This window comes from Pollicipes pollicipes, unplaced genomic scaffold (genome assembly GCF_011947565.3).
Source record: "Pollicipes pollicipes isolate AB1234 unplaced genomic scaffold, Ppol_2.1 Scaffold_6686;HRSCAF=7923_pilon_pilon_pilon, whole genome shotgun sequence".
Classification (NCBI taxonomy): Eukaryota; Metazoa; Arthropoda; class Thecostraca; order Pollicipedomorpha; family Pollicipedidae; genus Pollicipes; species Pollicipes pollicipes.
In genome coordinates this window covers 15,119,452-15,141,169 of record NW_023596921.1, presented here as the reverse complement: position 1 = coordinate 15,141,169, position 21,718 = coordinate 15,119,452, and the positions used below count along the sequence as shown (strand labels likewise).

Genomic DNA, 21,718 nt, shown 5'->3' with positions numbered 1-21,718 from the left:
GCGAGAGCGGCAGCAAACTCAATTGGTTGAGCTGTGCCGCGGGCTATGGGCAACTAGTGTGAGTCGCGGTCTTTTGTGTCCGGCAGAGGTGCCATCCGCTCATCGCGACCCAGCTGCAAGAGTACGTCTACCAGGGCTTCCTGGTCTCAGTGATGGGCCCCGCCCTGCACCAGGTCGGTCTCGTGGTTTGGCCTGGACCGTCGGCTGGAAACCGGTTAAAGCTGGCTCGATCCGGCTCGAACCGGCCTCTACCGACGGCCGGGTTTTGGATGATGTCAGACAAAAAGAGATGGCTGTTGTGCACTCTCACCATTGCTAGCGGTATTGACGTTGGTGCCTATGGCACTAAATGAAACGCTGTGACCGTGATGGAATAGCGCATCTTTCAGGAAGATGGCGAGGGAGATGACTGATGTGGAAAAAAACATTGATTGAATGGAGGCCACAATGCAAGATTCAAGCTGAACATTGTGGGATATGCTCACACTAGCCTGACCCAGTCATACCGGGTGGAGCTCTGGAGCCCAACCGGCGGATCACGCCGTGCTGGCGGTGCGGGGCCGCGTCAGACCGGGCTGCCGCGTGCGCCGCTCCCCTATCGTGCTGGCGACTATCTGCGCCAGGATTTGGCCGTGTCAACACCGTCGTTACACTGAGTCAGCGGGCGGCAGCGGTCGGCGCCGTGATGAATCAGTGCTTCAGTCCAAGGTATCGAGACCCAGAGAGGGGCCAAAGTCCAAGGATGGACCAGCCGTCTGTCCAAAAAGTCCCCAAAGATCAGGTTGTGTAAAAATTTATATTTTCTCTCCATATCTGAAGAATTCTGTCTGTCAGCTTCTTTCTATATACCTTCAAGCAACAACCATCCAGTCACCACTCGCGTCGCTGCATTACGCAACTTAAATCGAATAACCCGAAAGAAAACGATTCTGGGTAAGTAATGTGTATCACCGGCTTTCGTGAAGACATCCACTGTTCACAACTTACATCGATGCCCGCTAAGCTGGACTGCCCTTCAGTTTGACGACGAAATCTTAGTTGGGTGGTGAGCGGCAACGAACCGTAACTAGGTACGTTATGTGTGTCACAGCCTGTCGTGAAGACAATATACATTGAGATCGATGCTCGCTATGGTTGATTATAACTCAGCTCGACGACGGCAACGTGGTCGACGATCAGAGCTAGGGTGTCCATGTTATCCCCGCCAGCAACAGGTTACCGGCCTTACTCGCCTGGAGGCCGGTGCGGCGTTTCCCTGCCAGCCGACCGGCCTCGGAATGCGGAGTTCAGTCTTGACACTGCTAGCTGGCGTTCCAGGCACCCTCCGGGCCACAGCAGCCAGGCGGGACTGCGGGATGGCTTCCGATTTCCAGCGTTTCAGCAGTTCGCCCCGGACTGGACGCCACTGCCAGCCTTGTGCCGGCAGGAGGTGGTGTTCTCTTGGTCTACTACCGCACGCGCCCGCTCTTCAGGGGTGAAGGTCTCCGCCGGGCCGTCCGCCTTTGCCATCGCCTCCGGGGCGAGGCTGAAGCCGCTGGCGGTGTCAACAGCCGGGAGGTCCACCGGCGTCCCTGGTGACCGGCGGCTCAGTCGGCGTCTCCTGTTCCTCTCTCCTGTCGAAAGAAGGCTGCGACAGCCTTTTTCTACTTCCCTGCGCTTCTCGTCCGTTATCTTCAGCTGCCTCAGCTGCCTGTGGCAGGGATGAAGGGGATCGCCAGATACAGGAGGCTGTTGATTTTGCCGGCGTACTTGTCACCCTCCATACCGGCCAAGAGCGATCTCTTCAGCTCTTGCATGGCGAGCAGGTCTGCAGGGGCCGCCTTCAGATATCGCCTAGCCTACTCCAACACCAGAGGCACCAGAAAGCCGATGGCCCCTTCGATGCTGACGGCTGCTGGCTGGTGCTGTCGAAGAATGCCAGCACGTTAACCACAGCCTCAAGCTCTCTCCTAGGGATCCTGGCTACCAGCTCTCACCCTTCCCCTGCCGGTCACGCCAGGCGGCCTCTTCGAATCAGAAGAATCCGTGATATACTGCTAGCCACGGCCCGGGGTGGCGAGGGCCGAGCAGTTGTTTCAGGCGTTTCAGGCGGCGACATAAGCGATATGGGCACCGTCATCGTGCCCGCAGCCAACGCCCTCCAAGCTCTCCCTCATGGCTTTGGAAAGGGCGCCTCGAGTGTGCTTGTCCCTCTGGACCTTGCTGCCGACCGCTCTGCACGGCGTGGTCCAGTCCGGCCTGATGGAAGACACGCTGACCGTGTTTTAAGATGAATATTTAATTTCCTCTGTCCAGACGTCGGTGCTGGCAGCCAAGCATCTAGCCAAGCCAAGCAGCATTTTGACACCTAGTCCCATCTTCAGTCGTGGGCAGTCCCTGAGCGGCCTCTGGCCGCCCTCCGACCGGCCCCAGACCGGCCCCTGACCGGCCCCTGACCGGCCCCTAACCAGCCTCTGACCGGCTCCTGACCGACCCCTGACCGGCCCCTGACCGGCCCCTGACCGGCCCTCCGACCGGTCCCTGACCGGTCCCTGACGGGCTCCTGGCCGGCCTCTGACCGGCCCTGACCGGACTCTGACCAGCCCCTGACCGGCCCCTGTCCGGCCTCTGACCAGCCTCTGACCAGCCCCTGACCAGCCCCTGACCGGCCCTGACCGGCCCTGACCGGCCCTGACCGGCCCTGACCGGCCTCTGACCAGCCTCTGTCGGGTCTCTGACCGGCCTCTGACCGGCCCCTGACCGGCCCCTGACCGGCATGCTGTCCGTCCGCCGGCAGACCTCAGTCGGGGCGGTGGTGACAGCCACCACGTACCTGGAGCTGTCCATGCGCAGCGTGAGGCATCCGCGCATGGTGCGCTCATTCCTGTGGCTGCTGCTGCGCCACCGGCACGACGGCGTCCGTCTGCTGGACACGCTGGTCCAGCGCATCGCCGCCACGCCCAAGGTACCGGCCAGGCGAGCAGAGAGGGGGCTGCTGACACGCGGGTTGGCTGTGACGTAGGATCATCGTGTGCTTTTGCCAAGGAACCTACGCTAACGCATGCATGCATGTGCATTCATGCGTCGTACGTGTGAGAGGAATGGGAGTGTGGAACCCGAGATGTCGCTCCTAGTTGCCAGTCTAGAGCAAGATAGGTGTGATGGTACAAATGTGTACCATACTGTCCCAGGTAACGCAACTGTGGAAAAACGTATGCCGAAGATGTTCTGTCATGCTTGCAGTCTGAAATGCATGAATCGAGGCGGATCAAGGTACAATATGGTGGGTGGTGATGAAATGGTTCTGCACCACCGACCCCAGCGTGTCTAACGTGTGATTTACTCTTAAATTTAGCGTCTCACTTACGTAGCAATCGGGTTGTCGTAGAAATGCTGACATCCGTGAACCGTCTGGGTTGGAAAAAGTGCCACGGCTCACTTCGGAAATGCGCCTCAGCTCCTGATCTCCTGGGCACAGTTCATCCTGGTGGGGGATTATGCCCGTCCTCTCCAACTGTCTGTGGCGACGTACGCCCGTCCTCCTCAGCCGTGTGTGGCGAATTATGCCCGTCCTCTCTTCGTGTCTGTGGTAACGTACACCGGTCCTCCCCAGCTGTCTGTGGCGACGTACGCCCGTCCTCCTCAGCTGTCTGTGGTGAATTAGGCCCGTCCTCCCCTCGTGTCTGTGGTAACGTACACCGGTCCTCCCCAGCTGTCTGTGGTGACCCTCTCCCTGCTGCACGCGCTGCTGGACCTGAACTGCGAGGACGTCATGCTGGAGCTGGTGTTTCGCCACCTGCTGCCCTGCACACACATCATGGCGTCGCAGCGGACCCGGATCGGCGAGCTCGACCCGTACGGCGACGGCGCCCGGCGCCTGCTCGCGCTGGTACCCGCCTGCTGCCAGTCGGCGCCGCTCGACGCCGCCGCCTGGCTGCAGAGCGTGCGCGAGGCGCGCGTTGTCGTCGCCGACCGCCGGCGCGCCGCCGCCTCCTGGCTGTACGCTTACGACGGCACGAGTCCGTCCCCGGCCGAGACTGAGAGGATGGCGCGGCGCGGCGCGGCGGTGCTGCGATCTCGAGACTGGTCGGCCGGAGACGGCCGCGCACAGGAGCGGAGGGCAGTGTCAGCAGCTGCTGCCGGCGGGCCGCAGGGCGCCGCTGCTGACGGGCCGCAGGGCGCCGCTGCTGGCGGGCCGCAGGGCGTCCGCTGCCGACGGGCCGCAAGGGCGCCGCTACCGACGGGCCGCTGGGCGCCGCTGCTGGCGGGCCGCAGGGCGTCGCTGCCGACGGGCCGCAAGGCGCCGCTACCGACGGGCCGCAGGGCGCCGCTGCCGACGGGCCGCAGGGCGCCGCTGCCGACGGGCCGCAGGGCGCCGCTACCGACGGGCCGCAGGGCGCCGCTGCCGACGGGCCGCAGGGCGCCGCTGCTGGCGGGCCGCAGGGCGCCGCTGCCGACGGGCCGCAGAGCGTCGCTACCGACGGGCCGCAGGACGCCGCTGCCGACACACCGATGTTGGAGGGAGCGGTCGTCGATAGAGACCCGCACGGTACAGAAGAGACGGCGTCAGGAGCGAACGGGCTGGAGCGAGAAGAGTCGGTAGCAGGAGACGGAGCGTTCGGACAGGATGAGGGGACACGTGACGATGGCGGAGGAGAGAGGACGGCCGTGACGAGGAACGGTCCGGAGGAGATGGAGGTGGGCGAAGATGCGCTCTGGTTGTTGGAGACGGCGCTGGCGGGAAGGTGCTCGTCACAGGAAGTTTAAGGAGACGGAAAACAAAGACATGCAATCAGAAGTGGTCTCTGAACACATCCCCGGGGCTGCTGAGAAGACAGCTTCAGTGGACTGTCGACCTCTTTCGGAGGAGTCTGTAAAAAGCGGTGGGACGCGCTCCGCCTCTGCGGCGGTCCAGCCCTCTGCAGCCGAGCGGGCGCCGCCGCCGACAGCCGAGCCCGAGCCGCGGCTGGACGTCTTCGACGGAGGGCCTCGGCCGCTCGATACGGACGCGGCCCAGCCCTGGTCCGCGTCGGACCGTGTCGAGGCGTGGACCACCTCGACGGCCGCGGACTGGGCCACGTCGCCGGTCACGGTCAGTCCCAGCGACAGCGTGGCGGAGCTCGGTCTGGGCATCCTCTCGCTGCTACCGGACGAGCCGCCGTTCCTCAGCCAACCGCCCGGCAGAGCCAGCTGCTGAGCCGGGCCTGGTGGACGAGCCGCCGTCTGGTGACGACGGCCGTCCTCGCCGTACCTCTGAGCCGCCAGTCGCCGCAAGTGACGGCTCGCGCAGCGAGAATGAGCCATCTGCCAATGACGAGTCATCGCCTCCTTCTGGGGGACTACGATCAAGCGATCATACGGGATCACCACCTACTCTGGAGGGCATGGTGGCGTTTGATCGTCCACCGGCGTGCTGCGAGGCGGCCCCAGCAGCTGCCGCTCCGGTTCCAGACCGCTGACCGAGACGGGTCCCGACGCCAGCAAGCTGGCCGCCGCCGCTGACGAGCCAGCCACAGATACTGACGAGCCGTCTTCAGTCATCGACACAGCGGACCCGCTCCCGTCCAAGCCGCTGGTTCCGACACAGTGGCGACCGGCTTCCGTTCGCTTGCCAGCGCCTCGACCGGCACTGGCCTGGCAGCGGCCGTCGCACGGTGCGCTCAGCGCGGCGCCCACGATAGGTGAGCCTGCCGGCCGCCGCCATGGGCTGGCGCCCGAGAGACGTGTGGTGCCGCTGGTCATGGGTCTGGGATACATACAACGTCTCGGAACACGAAATGGCGCTGTTTTACCTGCAATATGTTGCCAGACTCTTTCGTGTCGCGCCCTGTTGACGCTCTGACTCCGACTGTTTGGCCGCACTGTGATGACGTCCCGACTGTGTGATGACGTGCCGGCTGTGTGAGGATGGCCCGACTGTGTGACGACGTGCCGACTGTGTGATGATGTCCCGACTGCATGATAACGTGCCGACTGTGTGATGGCGTACCAACTGTGTGATAACGTGTCGACTGCGTGATGGCGTGCCTACCGTGTGATGACGTGCCGACTGTGTGATGACGTACCGACTGTGTGATGACATGCCGCCTGTGATGACGTACCGACTGTGTGCTGACATGCCACCTGTGATGACGTACCGACTGTGTGATGACATGCCGCCTGTGATGACGTACCGACTGTGTTATGACATGCCGCCTGTGATGACGTACCGACTGTGTGATGACATGCCGCCTGTGATGACGTACCGACTGTGCGATGACGTGCCTACCGTGTGATGGCGTGCCGACTGTGTGATGACGTGCCGACTGTGCGATGATGTCCCGACTGTATGTTGACGTGCCGACTGTGTGATGGCGTGCCGACTGTGTGATGACGTGCCTACCGTGTGATGGCGTACCGACTGTGATGACGTGCCGACTGTGCGATGATATCCCGACTGTATGATAACGTGCCGACTGTGTGATGGCGTACCGACTGTGTGATGACGTACCGACTGTGTGATGACGTGCCTACCGTGTGATGACGTGCCGGCTGTGTGATGACGTGCCGACTGTGTGATGACATGCCGCCTGTGATAACGTACCGACTGTGTGATGACGTACCGACTGTGCGATGACGTGCCTACCGTGTGATAGCGTGCCGACTGTGATGACGTGCCGACTGTGTGATGACGTGCCTACCGTGTGATGACGTGCCGGCTGTGTGATGACATGTCGCCTGTGATGACGTGCCTACCGTGTGATAGCGTGCCGACTGTGTGATGACGTGCCGACTGTGCGATGATGTCCCGACTGTATGTTGACGTGCCGACTGTGTGATGGCGTGCCGACTGTGTGATGACGTGCCTGCCGCGTGATGGCGTACCGACTGTGATGACGTGCCGACTGTGTGATGACGTGCCTACCGTGTGATGACGTGCCGGCTGTGTGATGACGTGCCGACTGTGTGATGACATGCCGCCTGTGATGACGTGCCTACGGTGTGATAGCGTGCCGACTGTGTGATGACGTGCCGACTGTGCGATGATGTCCCGACTGTATGTTGACGTGCCGACTGTGGGATGGCGTGCCGACTGTGTGATGACGTGCCTACCGTGTGATGGCGTACCGACTGTGGTGACGCGCCGACTGTGTGATGACGTACCGACTGTGTGATGACGTACCGACTGTGTGATGGCAAGCCGCCTGTGATGACGTACCGACCGTGTGATGACGTGCCGCCTGTGATGACGTGCCGACTGCGTGATGGCGTGCCGACTGTGCACGGGCCGCCGCGGGTGAGCGTCTGCCGAGCAGCGCTAACCCGCCGCCGCCGCTGCCGGCAGGGCCGTTCCTCTGGGCGCTGCTGGAGCGTCTGGAGCTGGCCACCACGAACGGTCTGCAGCTGAACCTGCTGCTCATGTCGGTGATCACGCGGCTCGGCCAGTACCCGCAGCCGCTGCTGCGCTCTCTGCTGTTCAACCCGACCATCGTGCTGCAGCCCAGCGTGCCCTCCTTGGCCCAGGTCAGTGGGGGAGAACACCAGTTTGCCCTTCTTGGCCCAGGTCATCGTAGGAGAACACCAGTTTGCCCTCCCTGGTCCAGGTCATCGTAGGAGAACACCAGTGTGCCCTCCCTGGTCCGGGTCGTTGGGGAACACCAGCGTGTCCTTCCTGGTCCAGGTCATCGTAGGAGAACACCAGTGTGCCCTCCCTGGTCCGGGTCAGTGGAAGAGAACACCAGTTTGCCCTCCCTGGTCCAGGTCGTTGGGGAACACCAGCGTGTCCTCCCTGGTCCAGGTGAGTGGAGAACAGCAGTCTGCCTCCCTGCTCTAGCTGGCCGTCCAGCTGCTCTTTTAGCCTATTTAGTTCCTGCTGAAGTACGCGGGACACGGCATGTCACGTCGCTGCACGCTCTGGGCGGGTGCCGGGGAGGCACTCGCTGCCGAATATAACTGACACTCACTGGGAAACGCCGCTGCTCTTCACCTTTCAGATGATGTCTTCCAACGTCGCTAGCCTGTGATTGCCGTGGCCCTGTGTCCGATTGGTTGCAGGAGGCGTCGGGGAGTGGTTGATTTACAGCATAGGCCGTGATCTATATCATTCAATGTCAATGCGTATGTCAATGCGTTCTGGGGTAGATGTAAACGATGCAGTAAAATGCGTAGCATGGATACGTAAAGCATTAATGGCTGTCATAATCCCAGTAACATCCGTGCACTCATAAACAATGTGGTTGCTGAAGATCTGGAGGGCCCAGAGTTGATTGCAGTGCCATGCAACAAATGACAGTACAAACATTGGGCTCCAAAGCTATCTGAAATACTATGCAAATTGCGGCTCAGTGGAAGTGTTCAAACGCGACTTATTTTCATGTGCTGATGTGAATGGTCCGTTACGCTAATTGGGGACAGTATTGCAATGCAATCTCTAATGTTCATGGGAAGTGTAAACTTTGTCATTCTTTGCATCTCAGCTGGCATCTATGACTGCGTATAGATTAAAGCCTGGTCTTTGCCAACTGCTGATTCCACTGACGAAGCTAACGACAGTCGATCCGACCCTGACACAATTGCGTACGAATTCACGAATCAAAGTAGGCTTGACTCAACGAAATGTTGGGTGCTCCGTTGTACTCTGAATGTTGTACACTGGACATGGCCGTGCTATATGGATTTGTTAACCTGTTCACGTACATACCGTAGCGCGTTCTGAAAATCCTTCATCCAGGAAGGGGGACGGGGGACAACATCGCAAATATTCGTTTGGTCCTCAAACCATGAACGCCAGACACAGACAATTCCCAAATTTTTCAGGATGGGTGGATGTTAAAAGAAGCGCTTGTGTGCAAATGTCCTTATCGTAGGCCCGGGCTTTGTGGGTCAAGTCCAGGTCAGACGTGCTAGGACTTGTGTGCCAAATACGACACGTTCGAACATAACGAACTCATTTAATAACACTTACAATGAAAGAATCTAGAAGACGTGTGTATCGGACCGCAGGCATGAGTACTATCAATTTAACGCGAGTGGCAGGTGGCCTCCACGCCCTGCCTCCTTGTGTACCTGTAATTTTATGCACCATTCACCTCCATGGTACGCGCTTTTTGGTCCGTTGCCCTTTAAACGGCGCGAAAGATCCCCTTTTCAGCAGGAGAAAAAGGATGTGTGCCAGTATCTTTGTCATTGACGCGTTCACACACAAAGGCAAGTGGTCCACATTGCGCCCCCGCCCCCCGGCCACAGGGCGCGTGGTCGCCGCGCTGAAGGCTGGGGGAGTGGGCTGTCCGTCCGACCCGTCGGATGTCTGACCGCGCAGCCCGCCTCCGCCAGACGCTGGGCGGCTTGAAGCACCGGATCGACCTGGCCATGCGCTCTGTGCAGGAGGGGCCGGCGCTGCTGGACTGGGCCCGGCGGCGGCTGGAGGCCCGCCAGCCGCCGGCCTGCACCCCCCGACCACGCCTCGGCCGCCGCCCGGCCCGCCTCGCCGGCACAAGGTGACAGGCTGGTGACGTGGGCGCGCCGCGCGCCGGACCCTCTCGTGTGACGTCACTGCCAGGCCCAGCTGGGGGCGCTTTCACCGCTGATGAACCTTCTATGTTGTTCCTGCGTTATGGGCTCCCATCCATGTCTGTTGTCGTTTCTTTCGCAACATGTTTGTCCCAGTATCTCTTACCATCAGTCAATAAAAACACTCGGTTTTACTCTTGAAGCGACGTTATGCTGTTGAGTCGCTCTTCGTCCGGCAGAGGTGAGCCATTCCACTCGCTCAGTTGCTTAATAGCCAGCTCCTGGAGCTGCCTTTGTCATTGTCGGGCCGCGCTCTCGTGCACTGCTAGCATATAGGAAGTGTCGAGTACTTTCGCTTCTCGGCCATATGCTCCTGGTCAAAGCATTTGAGGGTAGAGAGCAATCCCGGCCACATCAAGGCTGCCGCGGGTGAAGCGGCGTCGCACAGCACCCTCACAACGGGACCTTCATGGACAACATAGATCCGCGATGATTGCTCAGTGTCAAAATTCGGTCTACACTGTTCTACGTTTCCTGACAAGATTGCCGCAATACCTCTAGTTGACAAAAACATACAATTTGCATTTTTTGAAATTTGCAATTTGCAGTTCGCCATGCATTTCTACTCTGTTCTACACCGTGCTACAGAGAACACTTCTGCACGACATTACTACTGCACCTGAAATGTGCGGCGGACAAGCCTTTCACTGGGCCTTTATTCTATTCTAAAGATGTGTACGGTCGCAGTTGGTGCGCGACATAACTCAATCATGACACCGAAAGCCACAGGGGGCCGCTGCGAGCAGTCTCTAGCCCAAACTACCCTTGTCAGGCAAGTTGTTCGTATCGCTGTCCCATTGGGTCAACGCGTGCGGATATTTGGACCGTGGTTATTTTGGTGCGCAGCCGGGGCTTCGCGAAATTGCCGCGTGTGGGACAATCGAGTCCTGCAGAAATTACGTCTGGAGGTTCTGTCGTGTTGAAGCTCTGACCGTGTAGTTGTAATTGAAGTAATATCAGTTGAAAGTTGTGTGCGGGACAGTTTTGTCATTAGCCATGTTCTGCCATTACAATTTTGTGATGGCTGTGATATGAGACACCGCTGTTCCTGGAAGTTCCGTCGCGTAAAAGCCCTATGGCGCGCTTTTGTATTTTCCTTGTATATGTTGTGTCATTCGACGTAATTTGAAGGCGAAGTCTTCTCCCTAGCACTCCATAGCAGTTGCATGGCAGAGAACTAATGTTCAACATGCGGTTTGTCTCCCAGTGTTTTATTTTGTGGAACGTTTATCCACTGGCAGTTAATCAATGGCCCTATCGAATTCACGTCGCTCAGGGCAGCTGTAGCAGTTTTGTCGATACCGTTTTTTAACAGCGCTTGGGACAGCATAATTTGTGGAAGCCAGCGTCACGTGCAAGCTGGATAGGAAAACGTGCCCTCGCCCGGGTGCTGTTTCACACGGGGGGGGGGGGGGGGGGGCGTGTCGACATGAGCGCTCTGTAGCAGCCATTGACGTCTCGATGTTGCAGCCGAACGCAGCCGCTTCAATCTGGACGCTGTGACTCGGATGGTGCGCCGCTCACTAGGCGGCGCTAGTGTCGACGACTCTGGTCAGCCGACCCCCGCCGGCGGCCGCCAGGGGAGCGGCAGGGCCAGGTAAACCACCTCACCCTCCGCCACCGGCCGGCCTGCCCGTCAGAGCAAAGCCACGGCAGCGCGGCGATGGCTACAGCAGCCATGGGACTATTCGCTGGATGTATAATTGGACAGGCATCTTCAAAATCACACAATGCGTTTGGTAGCACTAACGCAGTGTACTGTTTCTACGTCATGACCGATAACAGTCGATGGCATAATCACAGTGCGGATAGAAATTGGAAGAACCAACACATCTTGTATGCATTGTGCAGGACGCTGTGGGGACGCCCCAATAGCGCCCCAGTGTGCACGAACCGGGGCATCCTCGCCGCCCGTGTGGTGTGTGGAGGGCCTGCAGCAGCCGGAGCTGGGCTGGGCGCGGGCCGACGGCCGGTGCCTGAGGCGATCGGGCCTGGCTGCGGCAGCCGCGGCCGGGCTGGACACTGGCCGGTGCCTGACGTGAGCTGCCTGCCCGCAGGCGGCCGCAGCCGGAGGAGGACGCGGCGTCGGCGCTGCAGCCGTGGGACGCGGCCGAGCGGCGGGTGGGCGTCACCGCCGTCCTGCTGCAGCACTGGCTGGCGGAGCTGGCCGCCCTGGCGCTCGAGCACGCCGTCGCCACCGACCCGATGTCGTTCCAGTTCTGACGCGGCCGAGCGGTGCGGCGCGGCGACCGTGACGGGCGCCGCGCCGCGGTCCACCGCGGGCGCCGCGGGGCGCCGGTCAGCGAGTGTTCCGGCGCTGGCAGAAGATGACGCCGAGCTGCGGCGGGCGTCGCCCGTCCCACGACCCAGCACGCCCGCTGGACAGCTGAAGGGGAGGTGGGGGGGGGGGGGGGGGGTGAGTCGCGGCACGGAGCGAGAGCTGAGACAGCGCCGCCGCCCCGGGCCCGGCGCCGCGCTCGCGGTCAGGGCCGGTGGCAGCGCCGGCCCCCGGGGCCGCGGAACTCACCGGCCCTGACCCAGCCGGCCGGACCGCCCGCGGTGGCACGCGGCCGTGGCGTGTGGGTCTGTTTTCCACGGACAGCGCTACCAACATGTCCGCTTTTATGAGCCGCTTGATCATCAATTTGGGTGTTTTGTCGTGTCTTCCTGATTCAGTGATCAAATCCGCTTTGGCGGGTTGTTGCGCGCTATGGACCAATGAATTGTGACCCATTGCTACCTTTTAATGCTGTGATTCTTGTGCGGTTTTTGTGCTGAATGAATTTAACCGCCAATTCTGTTGTAACGTCAGGTCAATGTAGTCATGTCTAGGCATCCAGCCGACCGGTACATATCTGTGATTTTGCCGCTAGCTCATGTGTCGGATTGTCCTTATCTGCCACGCCGCATCGCGCCTGTTAAACGATGTCGTAATGTGGGACAATCAGTCCACGGCTGTGTCACTCGCTACTTGATATCGAGCCTACGATCGCGTCGTGACCTAGCGATGATCAGTGCTGTGTTTACCAGCATTCGCGTTGATCGCTTCCTGATTTGTGTAACTGCTGTCGATGAATATACCGACTTGGGTGACGTGTCTGGATCACTCTGCAATATACTCTACAATATACGCAGCGGAGCCGTACCCATGGCGAGGCGCAGGGCTGGGTGGAAGGCTCACTGCAGCCACGTAGGCGCTTGGAGTATGTGTCGCTGGCGCACTGACCGGTTCCTTGGGAGACATGGCGAGTTTGCTTGGCCGGCAGGTACGGCTGTGCCGTCCGGCTGCCCAGGCAGTCTGTGTGAGCCCGACCACAGGACATTCTTACGGGACCCACCGCCGAACATCTGCTGGCCGTGCGCGCTCACCAGGGCCGTGACGGCTTTGCCGTGGGTAAGGCGCACCCGCAGTGAGGACGCTACATGCCTGCAGTATGCGTATGTGAGGTTACAGGGCCCCTCGCTTTTGTAATGGCACTGGTGGCGCTGACGGCGTCGGCCAATGGTGGACACAGGTAACAACACTGCCCCAATGTCGGTACGTTTTGATACCGGCGGTGAACCATGGATATGGTCACAGCCACGGTACCGGCCACGGCCACGGATGCCGGGCCCTCCCCCCCCCCCCCACCTACCCCCGGTGGCTGGGGGGGTGGGGGGGGGGGAGGGGTGGAGGGCCGATGCTGCCTATGAGGTTTTTGACAATGCATCTTCGGCGAAGCATCTAATACGATTTGCGGGAGATGACATTCATTTCGGGAATGGTTTTAACACTTGGGCACATCGACTTGTGTTGACGAGCCGGCGCGGTGCGCCCATACGTTTTGGTGACTGTTGGGTCCCGGCTTGATAGGTGTGTGTGTGGGGGGGGGGGGGGCGTCCCCTCAAGGTTTTTGAGGATACCTCGACATGTGCAATCGCGCCCGGATTTTCAGTGGCCTATGGGGCGTCCATTCCAAGTGTTTTGCGCAACAAAACGCTTACGTATAGCTTTATAGCCAGGTTTTCTGGTTTCGGAGCAGCGGGGGTTTTTTAAGAACGGCCTTCGCGGTCGGCGAGCGGCAGACAACGGCGCCGCAGAACGCGTGCGGTGGCCCAACATTGTGACGTTAACCGAACAATATGTTGTAAATAAATGCTCACAACCCTTGAAACGATGTGCCATAATGATCGAAAGGGGAAAAAACGCATGTATGGATTATGTGTTGCTGCAAAGTCTGGTTTCTGACATAGACACATGTAAAGCTGATAGACAATTTTCTGGGAAAATTGACCTTCAACCTGGCCTCTTAACCCCAACTATTGACCTAAAAATATACAACTTGTTACAAATCACGGGATCTCGTTAAGAACCATGCATTGGTGCTTTTCGTTAAGCTCTATGTTCATTCTTTTGAAATCGGCTGGGGTCGCATCGACCCCGTATCAGGCCGCGCTATGCAAAACGGTGAATTCTCAGTCACGGTTATAGGCATTCAAAAACATTTTAGCGATAAAGGTAGGGGTATTGCAAGGTTAATGATAGTGGCATTCATGGGTAACCAGAGGCACGTCAGCCACGGTAGTTGGGTGACTTCCTTTTATAAAAAGGTCATTTTTACAGGCGCCGGACTCCATTGTTTGTCAGGAATGTCCAAAACAGCTGAAGGGGGAAGTGCATTGCAGGGTTAAAACACGCGATTCATATGATAAATTGCATAGACCACGTTGCCCTGGTTTCGGTGCGCCATGTGCGCTTGTTTTGATGCATTCGATCGATTTTGGTACGGTGGCTGTTTGTTCTCTTCGTTTGTAGTAATGCATTCCCATTTCATTGCTGTTCAACAGTTTATTTTTCATCAAAACTCGCCGAATCCTACATTAACACGCGCCCAGCTGGCCGTATGCATACTATATATATATATATATATATATATATATATATATATATATATATATATACATAAATATATACACATATACACTAAGAGATCCAGAGGCATCAAATTCACAGGGTAGGTTGGCCCGTATGTGAACTCACTTGCGTCAAAATTCGAAGTACTTAGGCCATGAAGTTTAGGTCAAATATGGCCAAAAATATCAAACCCAGATTGGTGTAGAAAGTGAGCCCAGACCTCCTCATGCCACCTCTTTGGACCCACATACCCTCCGATACTGTATCATGTGTTTTTGGTCAGTCATATGCCAGGTGAGGAGTCATTACAAGGGAGCACGCTTGACCGAACTTTTCAGGATGGAATTTATTATCAAAGCAGCATGATCGAATCGAGATCGAAATGAGCCTCCGAAACCACCTTATGCAGCCAGTTATCCAGTAAAAAGTAGGCTCGTTTGACCGCGGTCTGACCTGCATACCTGACCCAAGGTCGATGGAATTCGTGTAATCCTAAATTCAGCTATCTGATTGCCTTATTAACTATCTCAGGGATGCATGGTTTCGTGTAACACTCCGCTGTCGCGTCAGGCTGAATGGTTCCGCGGAAGTTGACTTTGATGGCAGCAGCGGCCTGGCTTTGACGTGCAATATACCAGTTACCTTACAAGTTACCGAGCTTTTATGCCAACCGATCTGCTTTTCGATTGCCTACAGCTATGAAAGGTTCAGCATGGCTACAACGTGCCGCTTGGAAACCATTTTTCAAAAAAAAGAGTAGGGGGGGTCAAGATGCCCCCCAACCGAACACGTATTAAAAATTCAAGTGCACTGCATATCGCAAGCCCACTGGGGCATTTATTTGATGAAATGACTTAAACCCGACCGGCATAAATCTGCACCGTAACAGAGAGTGGAGAACTTTTAAAGCACAACTATGCGCTTTTTACGTGGAGTCATTTGAGCTTCGTAAACATCGTGACTCCTTGTGGCTGGCGGACCGGCGAGGGCGTCTACCCGCCCGCTGTCGTCCGTGTTCGGTTTTTGTCGGCCCGGCGATTATGCCCCGCTGCCCCCAATACACGGAGCCCGCTGATCCCGCGTGCTCCTCATGGTGTGCTCCAATTACCTGGTTAGCTGTTCGTTGCCGGAGACCACGCCCCGCGGTGTTCCGATTGGCTGACGGCGGTGGTGTGTGGTGACGTCACACATAGGCTCTCGGAACGCGCCGGAAGTCGTCATCGGGGGGGGGGGGGGAGGGGAGGAGTGGTGGGTCGCCGCCACTCCAGCCTTAAATGCCCTGCGCTGTTCTGCTCCCGGCTGACAGCCGTTGAACGCGTTCATAATTAACGTTGGAAGGCGGCATTACGTAAGAGCAGCCGCCGTGCAGACGCGGAGACGTCGTTCCGCGGGCGGCAAAAACTGGTCATTCATCCGGTGCCGCTCGGCCGGCGCCAGTGCCGGCGTGGGCCCGGGCGGGACACGCCGGGGGGGGGGGGGGGGGGAGGAGGAGGGTCGCATCGGTCTGGCGATCCGCGGCGCCTGCACGGTGACGCGGGTCACCGGGTCCGAGTTAGAGGGAGTGGGAGGCGCGTGGGCCCTGGGGGGAGGGGGAGGGGAAGGCAAGGCTTGACCGACGCTTCGAGCCGCCAGAGGCAGCTCTGCCGACACGTGGAGCCGGGAGGGTCGAGTCTGCCGACACGTGGGACCGACAGGCTCTGGCCCGCTGACGAGGAGGACCGGCGAGGTCTGGTCGCCACACATGGGACCGGCAGGGGCGGGTCTGCCGACACGTGGGACCGGCAGGGGCGGGCTGAGCCGGCGTGTGGGTTGTCCGGGCGCGGCAGCCAGCGTCCGGCGCAGTCCGTCGGTAGAGGGCGCGCAGGTAGGAGGTGGGCGCAGTGGAGGCTCAGTGCGGTGGACAGGACAGGCCGCAAGGACTGGCAGGTGGGTGTGTTCGACTCCAGTAGGGGTGTGCGGCGCCGAGCGAGACTCTCTGAGGGTGGAACCGCGTGGTGGACACCGCTCCGAAGATTATCGGCCCATCGGACTGCGCGCTGGATGATCCACGTTTCATTCACAGTACTGGAGTGCTGGCGGGGCAGTTAGAAAAGAAGCTGGTGGTCTTGGGCCTCGTTTGAAGAACCGGTCGAGTCGGTGAAGCAGTGCCTCAGATCATCAAAGGTCCTCAGAGATCGCAGATCATCAAAGCAAGAGACAGGTGCCTCCCAGCCTGTTCAGAAGCTGGCCCTCACCAGTTGGAAGAGTACACAGAAGCCCGTGGCGCCGCACGTTCGCAAGAGACTCTCATCCCCATCGAAGAGGCGCCCGGTGAAGCGCATCAGGCTTTAAAGAACGGAGGCTAGTGGCGGCTTCAGGCTCTGAGGCGTGAGCAGCCGACGTCGTCGCCGCCATGAGCGGTGTCGTGCCGAGGCTCGTGCTGCTGGCGCTGGCTGCGGTGGCGCCGTCCGACGCCTGTGAGTACCAACCCGCGTGCTGATGACGCCGCAGTGGCGTCGGCCACCTCCGCAGGGCAGACTTGTGCCTCGCAGGTCCGGGCGTCTACGAAGTAGCTAGAGCCGCGTCACCCCAAAATGTCAGACGGTGCCTGCTTGCTGGCTGACCACGTGTTTCAGACGTCTCATTCTGTGGTTTGAACGGCGATAGACGCAAAAATAACGCCGGGGAGTGATGGAAGGGGACGCCGTCCTCACTTTTTGTCGACATTTCACATTGCCCCCGCAGCGTTGAATGCAGAAAACGAACCGAAAGATGGCCTATCCCATTTCGTCTTAATGCTCTCACGGCACTAAGCAGTAAGCAGAACGTCTTGAAAGTCTCCGTTCTTTGTCACGATGGTTTGGAGTCACAAGGTTTCGGAAATAAAAAAATCTTGGAGATGAAAAAAGTTGGCATGGGAGTTGGCAACAAGATGCACCGTCATGCCTTTTTGTGCATCGCGTCTTATCGCTGGCAGCAGGCAGCTGGCCCCGTTCTTTTTTACGACCCCTCCAGTGGTTACTGGAGGGGATCCTATGACCCCTCCAGTGACCACTGGATGGGATCGTATAACCCCTCCCGTAACCAAAGGAGGGGATCTTATGACCCCTCCAGTTACCACCCACCCTCCCCGAGCACCCATCGCAGACACGACCGGGGCCGGTGATTCGCGTGCCCGTGCACTTGACGCAAAGAACAGGAACGCCATGCATGTGTAGCACACAGCAACTCAGTATACCGCAAACCCAATTGTAATTACACAAAACACTCCCGATCTTGCCGACCAATTTCACGTCATCGCCTGTTTATGAGTGTGGCAACGTCAACTTGTTCAGTGATAGGTAACTGAAGGAAAACAATCCCTGATCACAAAAACATAAAGGAAATTCACCTGGCGGAATTCTCAAAATCCCTAGTCCAAGCCTTCGACGTTCCGTCGCTGATAACGTGTTTTGTTTCACCGTAATTTGGCTCGGACTCTGAAGCACTTGAACGTGAGTTGACCGGCGTCCTCTCGAAGTTTTATTCATCTTAAAATCCTGTGGTCATTTCCGTGAAACCGTTTTCAGCAGATGCCTTCTTCAAACGTAATGGTAGACCATCTAAATGCTGTCAATCAACAACGGCTTATGAATATTGCTGTGGCTCGTATCCGGCATCATACATTAGCACCACACTTCGGATCTTGCGCAGCAGCATCCAACAGCATAAAGGCCAATTACCCGACGGGTAAGTTCCACATTAAACCCGACTCCTCCGTCGTGTATGCTACACTACACCTGCATAGTGTTCTTTGTCTGCTTGAAGATGTAGCTGTTCTACTGTGATCTGCGTCGCTAGTTGATCGTGCATATACGTGGGTATATAGGTATATATCATCAAACTGTGACAGTTCAGGGATAGCGATATGTATATCTGTAGCGAATGCGACGAATAACGATATTTCATCAACTAGCTACGATTATATATATATATATATATATATATATATATATATATATATATATATATGTGTGTGTGTGTGTGTGTGTGTGTGTGTGTGTGTGTGTCTGTGTGTGTCTGTGCACGTGCGTGTGTGTGTGCGTGCGTGCTGGCGTGCTCGCCTGCTTGCATGGATTCACCACAGGGTACTAGACAAGCACCTAATATGGCTGGTGAATGCTGACATGTCTGGGTTATCCCCTGCATGCCGTGATCCTCAGCTGCGCCTGCTGCTCGCAGACGGCATCCAACGATGGGATGCACTGACGGGCATTCCCGCTTCCAATGACATTTGCCCTGATTTCGCTGGCTCGGAATGCATGTGACCGTTTTTGCCCTGGTTGCATGCAAATGACGGAAACAATTACCATAAAGCGCTATGTGCATCCCGCAGAACGGTGGAGCTTCGGGCGCCGATACGGATACAGGATCCAATGGACAGGATCACAATACAGGATCCAATGGCCAGGCGGAACCCGCACTATCCGCACCGATGGCGTCCATTGTAGCACTGCTGCTGATTATACGATGGGTATCCATTGTGTCGTGACCCTACTCCAGTTCATTCGAAGCATTTAAACTATGGAGCTTTGAGGCTTGACCTCATACTTTGTACCAGGGGCGTGAAAACACAAAACAGGTTGGGGTGGAGGGGGGGGGGGGAGGCTGTACAGAGGAAAGTGATCCAACCTACTCCCAACATATTCCAACAAACAGATTTGTCCCCAGAATTGGTCCACTCTATCCCCAAAGGGGGAGGGGGTCTGGAGCCCCACTTAGGGGGGGGGGGGAGGGGAGGGGGCTGAAGCCCCAGCAACTAAGCAGGAAACCTCCCCCCTGCTTTGTGCCGTCATGGTACAATACCTGGAGAGTGTTATAAACCCGCAAGCACACAGGCGTATGCTAACAGATATAAAGGCACTGTTCAAAAAAGCATTTGTCGGGTATGCCAAACCGAGTGATGGAAGGACCCATTTCGTAAACAACGTCGTATTATATGTGGGATAATTGTAATCTGAAGCATATCACAGATCGCCCACATGACTGCGTGCTTCAATCAATGACGGGCCTTGCGTGATGGGTAGCACGTACTAAAAGAGCGCTGCAGTATTCAAGTTTGCTTCAGTGAATCACATTTCAACGGCGTTTGCCGCCACGTTTGTGCTCGTCACGACGCACCGGCAATCACAATGCCAGTAGCGTGACCATCCCCCGGCAGCCCATCCCCATGACGTCACGCGCTCGCCGCGCCGGTCGTTGCCGCGTAATCTGTTGACTGGAGGTGATCCGGCCATCACCGGTGGGCCGGTCCCCGCTGCCGCTCGGCACGGAGGGTGCACCTGGTCAGGGGGGGGGGGGGGTCCGGTGGCTCCAGACCGGCCGGCTCCCGGGGACGACGACAGCTCCAGACCGGCCGGCTCCCGGGGACGACGACAGCTCCAGACCGGCCGGCTCCCGGGGACGACGACAGCTCCAGACCGGCCGGCTCCCGGGGACGACGACAGCTCCAGACCGGCCGGCTCCCGGGGACGACGACAGCTCCAGACCGGCCGGCTCCCGGGGACGACAGCAGCTCCAGACCGGCCGACTCCCGCGGGCGACGGCAGCTCAAGACCGGCCGGCTCCCGGGGACGACGGCAGCTCCAGACCGGCCGGCTCCCGGGGACGACGACAGCTCCAGACCGGCCGGCTCCCGGGGACGACGACAGCTCCAGACCGGCCGGCTCCCAGGGACGACGACAGCTCCAGACCGGCCGGCTCCCGGGGACGACGACAGCTCCAGACCGGCCGGCTCCCGGGGACGACGGCAGCTCCAGACCGGCCGGCTCCCGGGGACGACAGCAGCTCCAGACCGGCCGACTCCCGGGGACGACGGCAGCTCCAGACCGGCCGGCTCCCGGGGACGACAGCAGCTCCAGACCGGCCGGCTCCCGGGGACGACGTCAGCTCCAGACCGGCCGGCTCCCGGGGACGACGGCAGCTCCAGACCGGCCGGCTCCCGGGGACGACAGCAGCTCCAGACCGGCCGGCTCCCGGGGACGACGTCAGCTCCAGACCGGCCGGCTCCCGGGGACGACAGCAGCTCCAGACCGGCCGACTCCCGCGGGCGACGGCAGCTCAAGACCGGCCGGCTCCCGGGGACGACGGCAGCTCCAGACCGGCCGGCTCCCGGGGACGACGACAGCTCCAGACCGGCCGACTCCCGCGGGCGACGGCAGCTCAAGACCGGCCGGTTCCCGGGGACGACGACAGCTCCAGACCAGCCGGCTCCCGGGGACGACGGCAGCTCCAGACCGGCCGACTCCCGCGGGCGACGGCAGCTCAAGACCGGCCGGCTCCCGGGGACGACGGCAGCTCCAGACCGACCGGCTCCCGGGGGCGACGGCAGCTCCAGACCGGCCGGCTCCCGGGGACGACGGCGGCTCCAGACTGGCCGGCTCCCGCGGGCGACGGCGGCACGAACCTGCAAGGTTTATCGGCAGCTGGGCCAGGGGCAAGGAGAGGGGGGGGGGGGGGGGGGGCGGGCGAGGGCGCCCGAGACGCGGGGCGACCGGACAAGGGCAAGCTGGAGAGTGGAGAGGCCAGGATGAGATGAGCTGTCCTCCGCACTGTCTGGTAAGCTGCCGTCCGACGGGGCTGCTGACGGCCGCCTGAAGCCACGGCAAGGCGTCATCACCGGAGTCATCGCACAGAGAACCACAGTCAGCAGCACCGCCGCGTGGGCCGTTACGGACTCTGGCCGTGGTGGCGCCACGCCGGAGAGCTTCGGCCTCTGTTGATCCGCCACCAGCTCTATTTACGTCGGTCATGACGACCCAGCGTTCTCAGTGCAGTGCCCTCTCCCCCCAACCACACCCTCCCCCCTGCCACGCCTCCCAAACCTGCATCCTCGCAACCTAACAGACGTGGATCGGCGCAACGGGTAGGGCCGGCGCGGCGGGCTGCCTTTTTGCGCGCTCAGTCCATTGAAGGGGTGGGGCAGGAGCAAGCGGCACCGTTTATGCTCACCACATGGTGACACGGCGCCGACTACCAGGAATGCGGTCTGGCGAACTGAGCGGAAAGGCATTCCTGCTCGGCTCTGCCGTTTGCGAGTAGAGCCGAGCCTCTGGAATGCAAACTCGTAAAAGTCAGCCAGGACCAGCTTTTCACCCGTTTGTAGCTAGAGGTGAAAAACTATACACACTCCAGTACGGAAAATGAGTATTTCTGTTATCTTATATTTCCAAGCAGGAAATACCTGAGCGGGCAGGTCACACGAACAGCACAACCCTAGACCATGTACACATCACGGGTGTCGATATGTATTCTTTTGTGAGGGCCCTGCCCCCCCCA

At 59.0% G+C, this 21,718-nt stretch overlaps 1 protein-coding gene across 1 annotated transcript in view; it reads left to right on the top strand.

Annotated features, from left to right (window-relative positions):
* LOC119107965 (FTS and Hook-interacting protein) overlaps nucleotides 1–21,718 on the top strand; it is a 28,315-nt gene that overhangs the window by 5,335 nt on the left and 1,262 nt on the right. Inside the window, exons 5-12 of the mRNA XM_037231555.1 lie at nucleotides 87–173; nucleotides 2,777–2,944; nucleotides 3,692–3,868; nucleotides 4,423–4,528; nucleotides 4,929–5,154; nucleotides 5,377–5,660; nucleotides 7,304–7,482; nucleotides 9,292–9,455. Of these exons, the coding sequence (XP_037087450.1) occupies nucleotides 87–173; nucleotides 2,777–2,944; nucleotides 3,692–3,868; nucleotides 4,423–4,528; nucleotides 4,929–5,154; nucleotides 5,377–5,660; nucleotides 7,304–7,482; nucleotides 9,292–9,455 (1,391 nt within the window). The remainder of the gene's footprint in view (nucleotides 1–86; nucleotides 174–2,776; nucleotides 2,945–3,691; nucleotides 3,869–4,422; nucleotides 4,529–4,928; nucleotides 5,155–5,376; nucleotides 5,661–7,303; nucleotides 7,483–9,291; nucleotides 9,456–21,718) is intronic.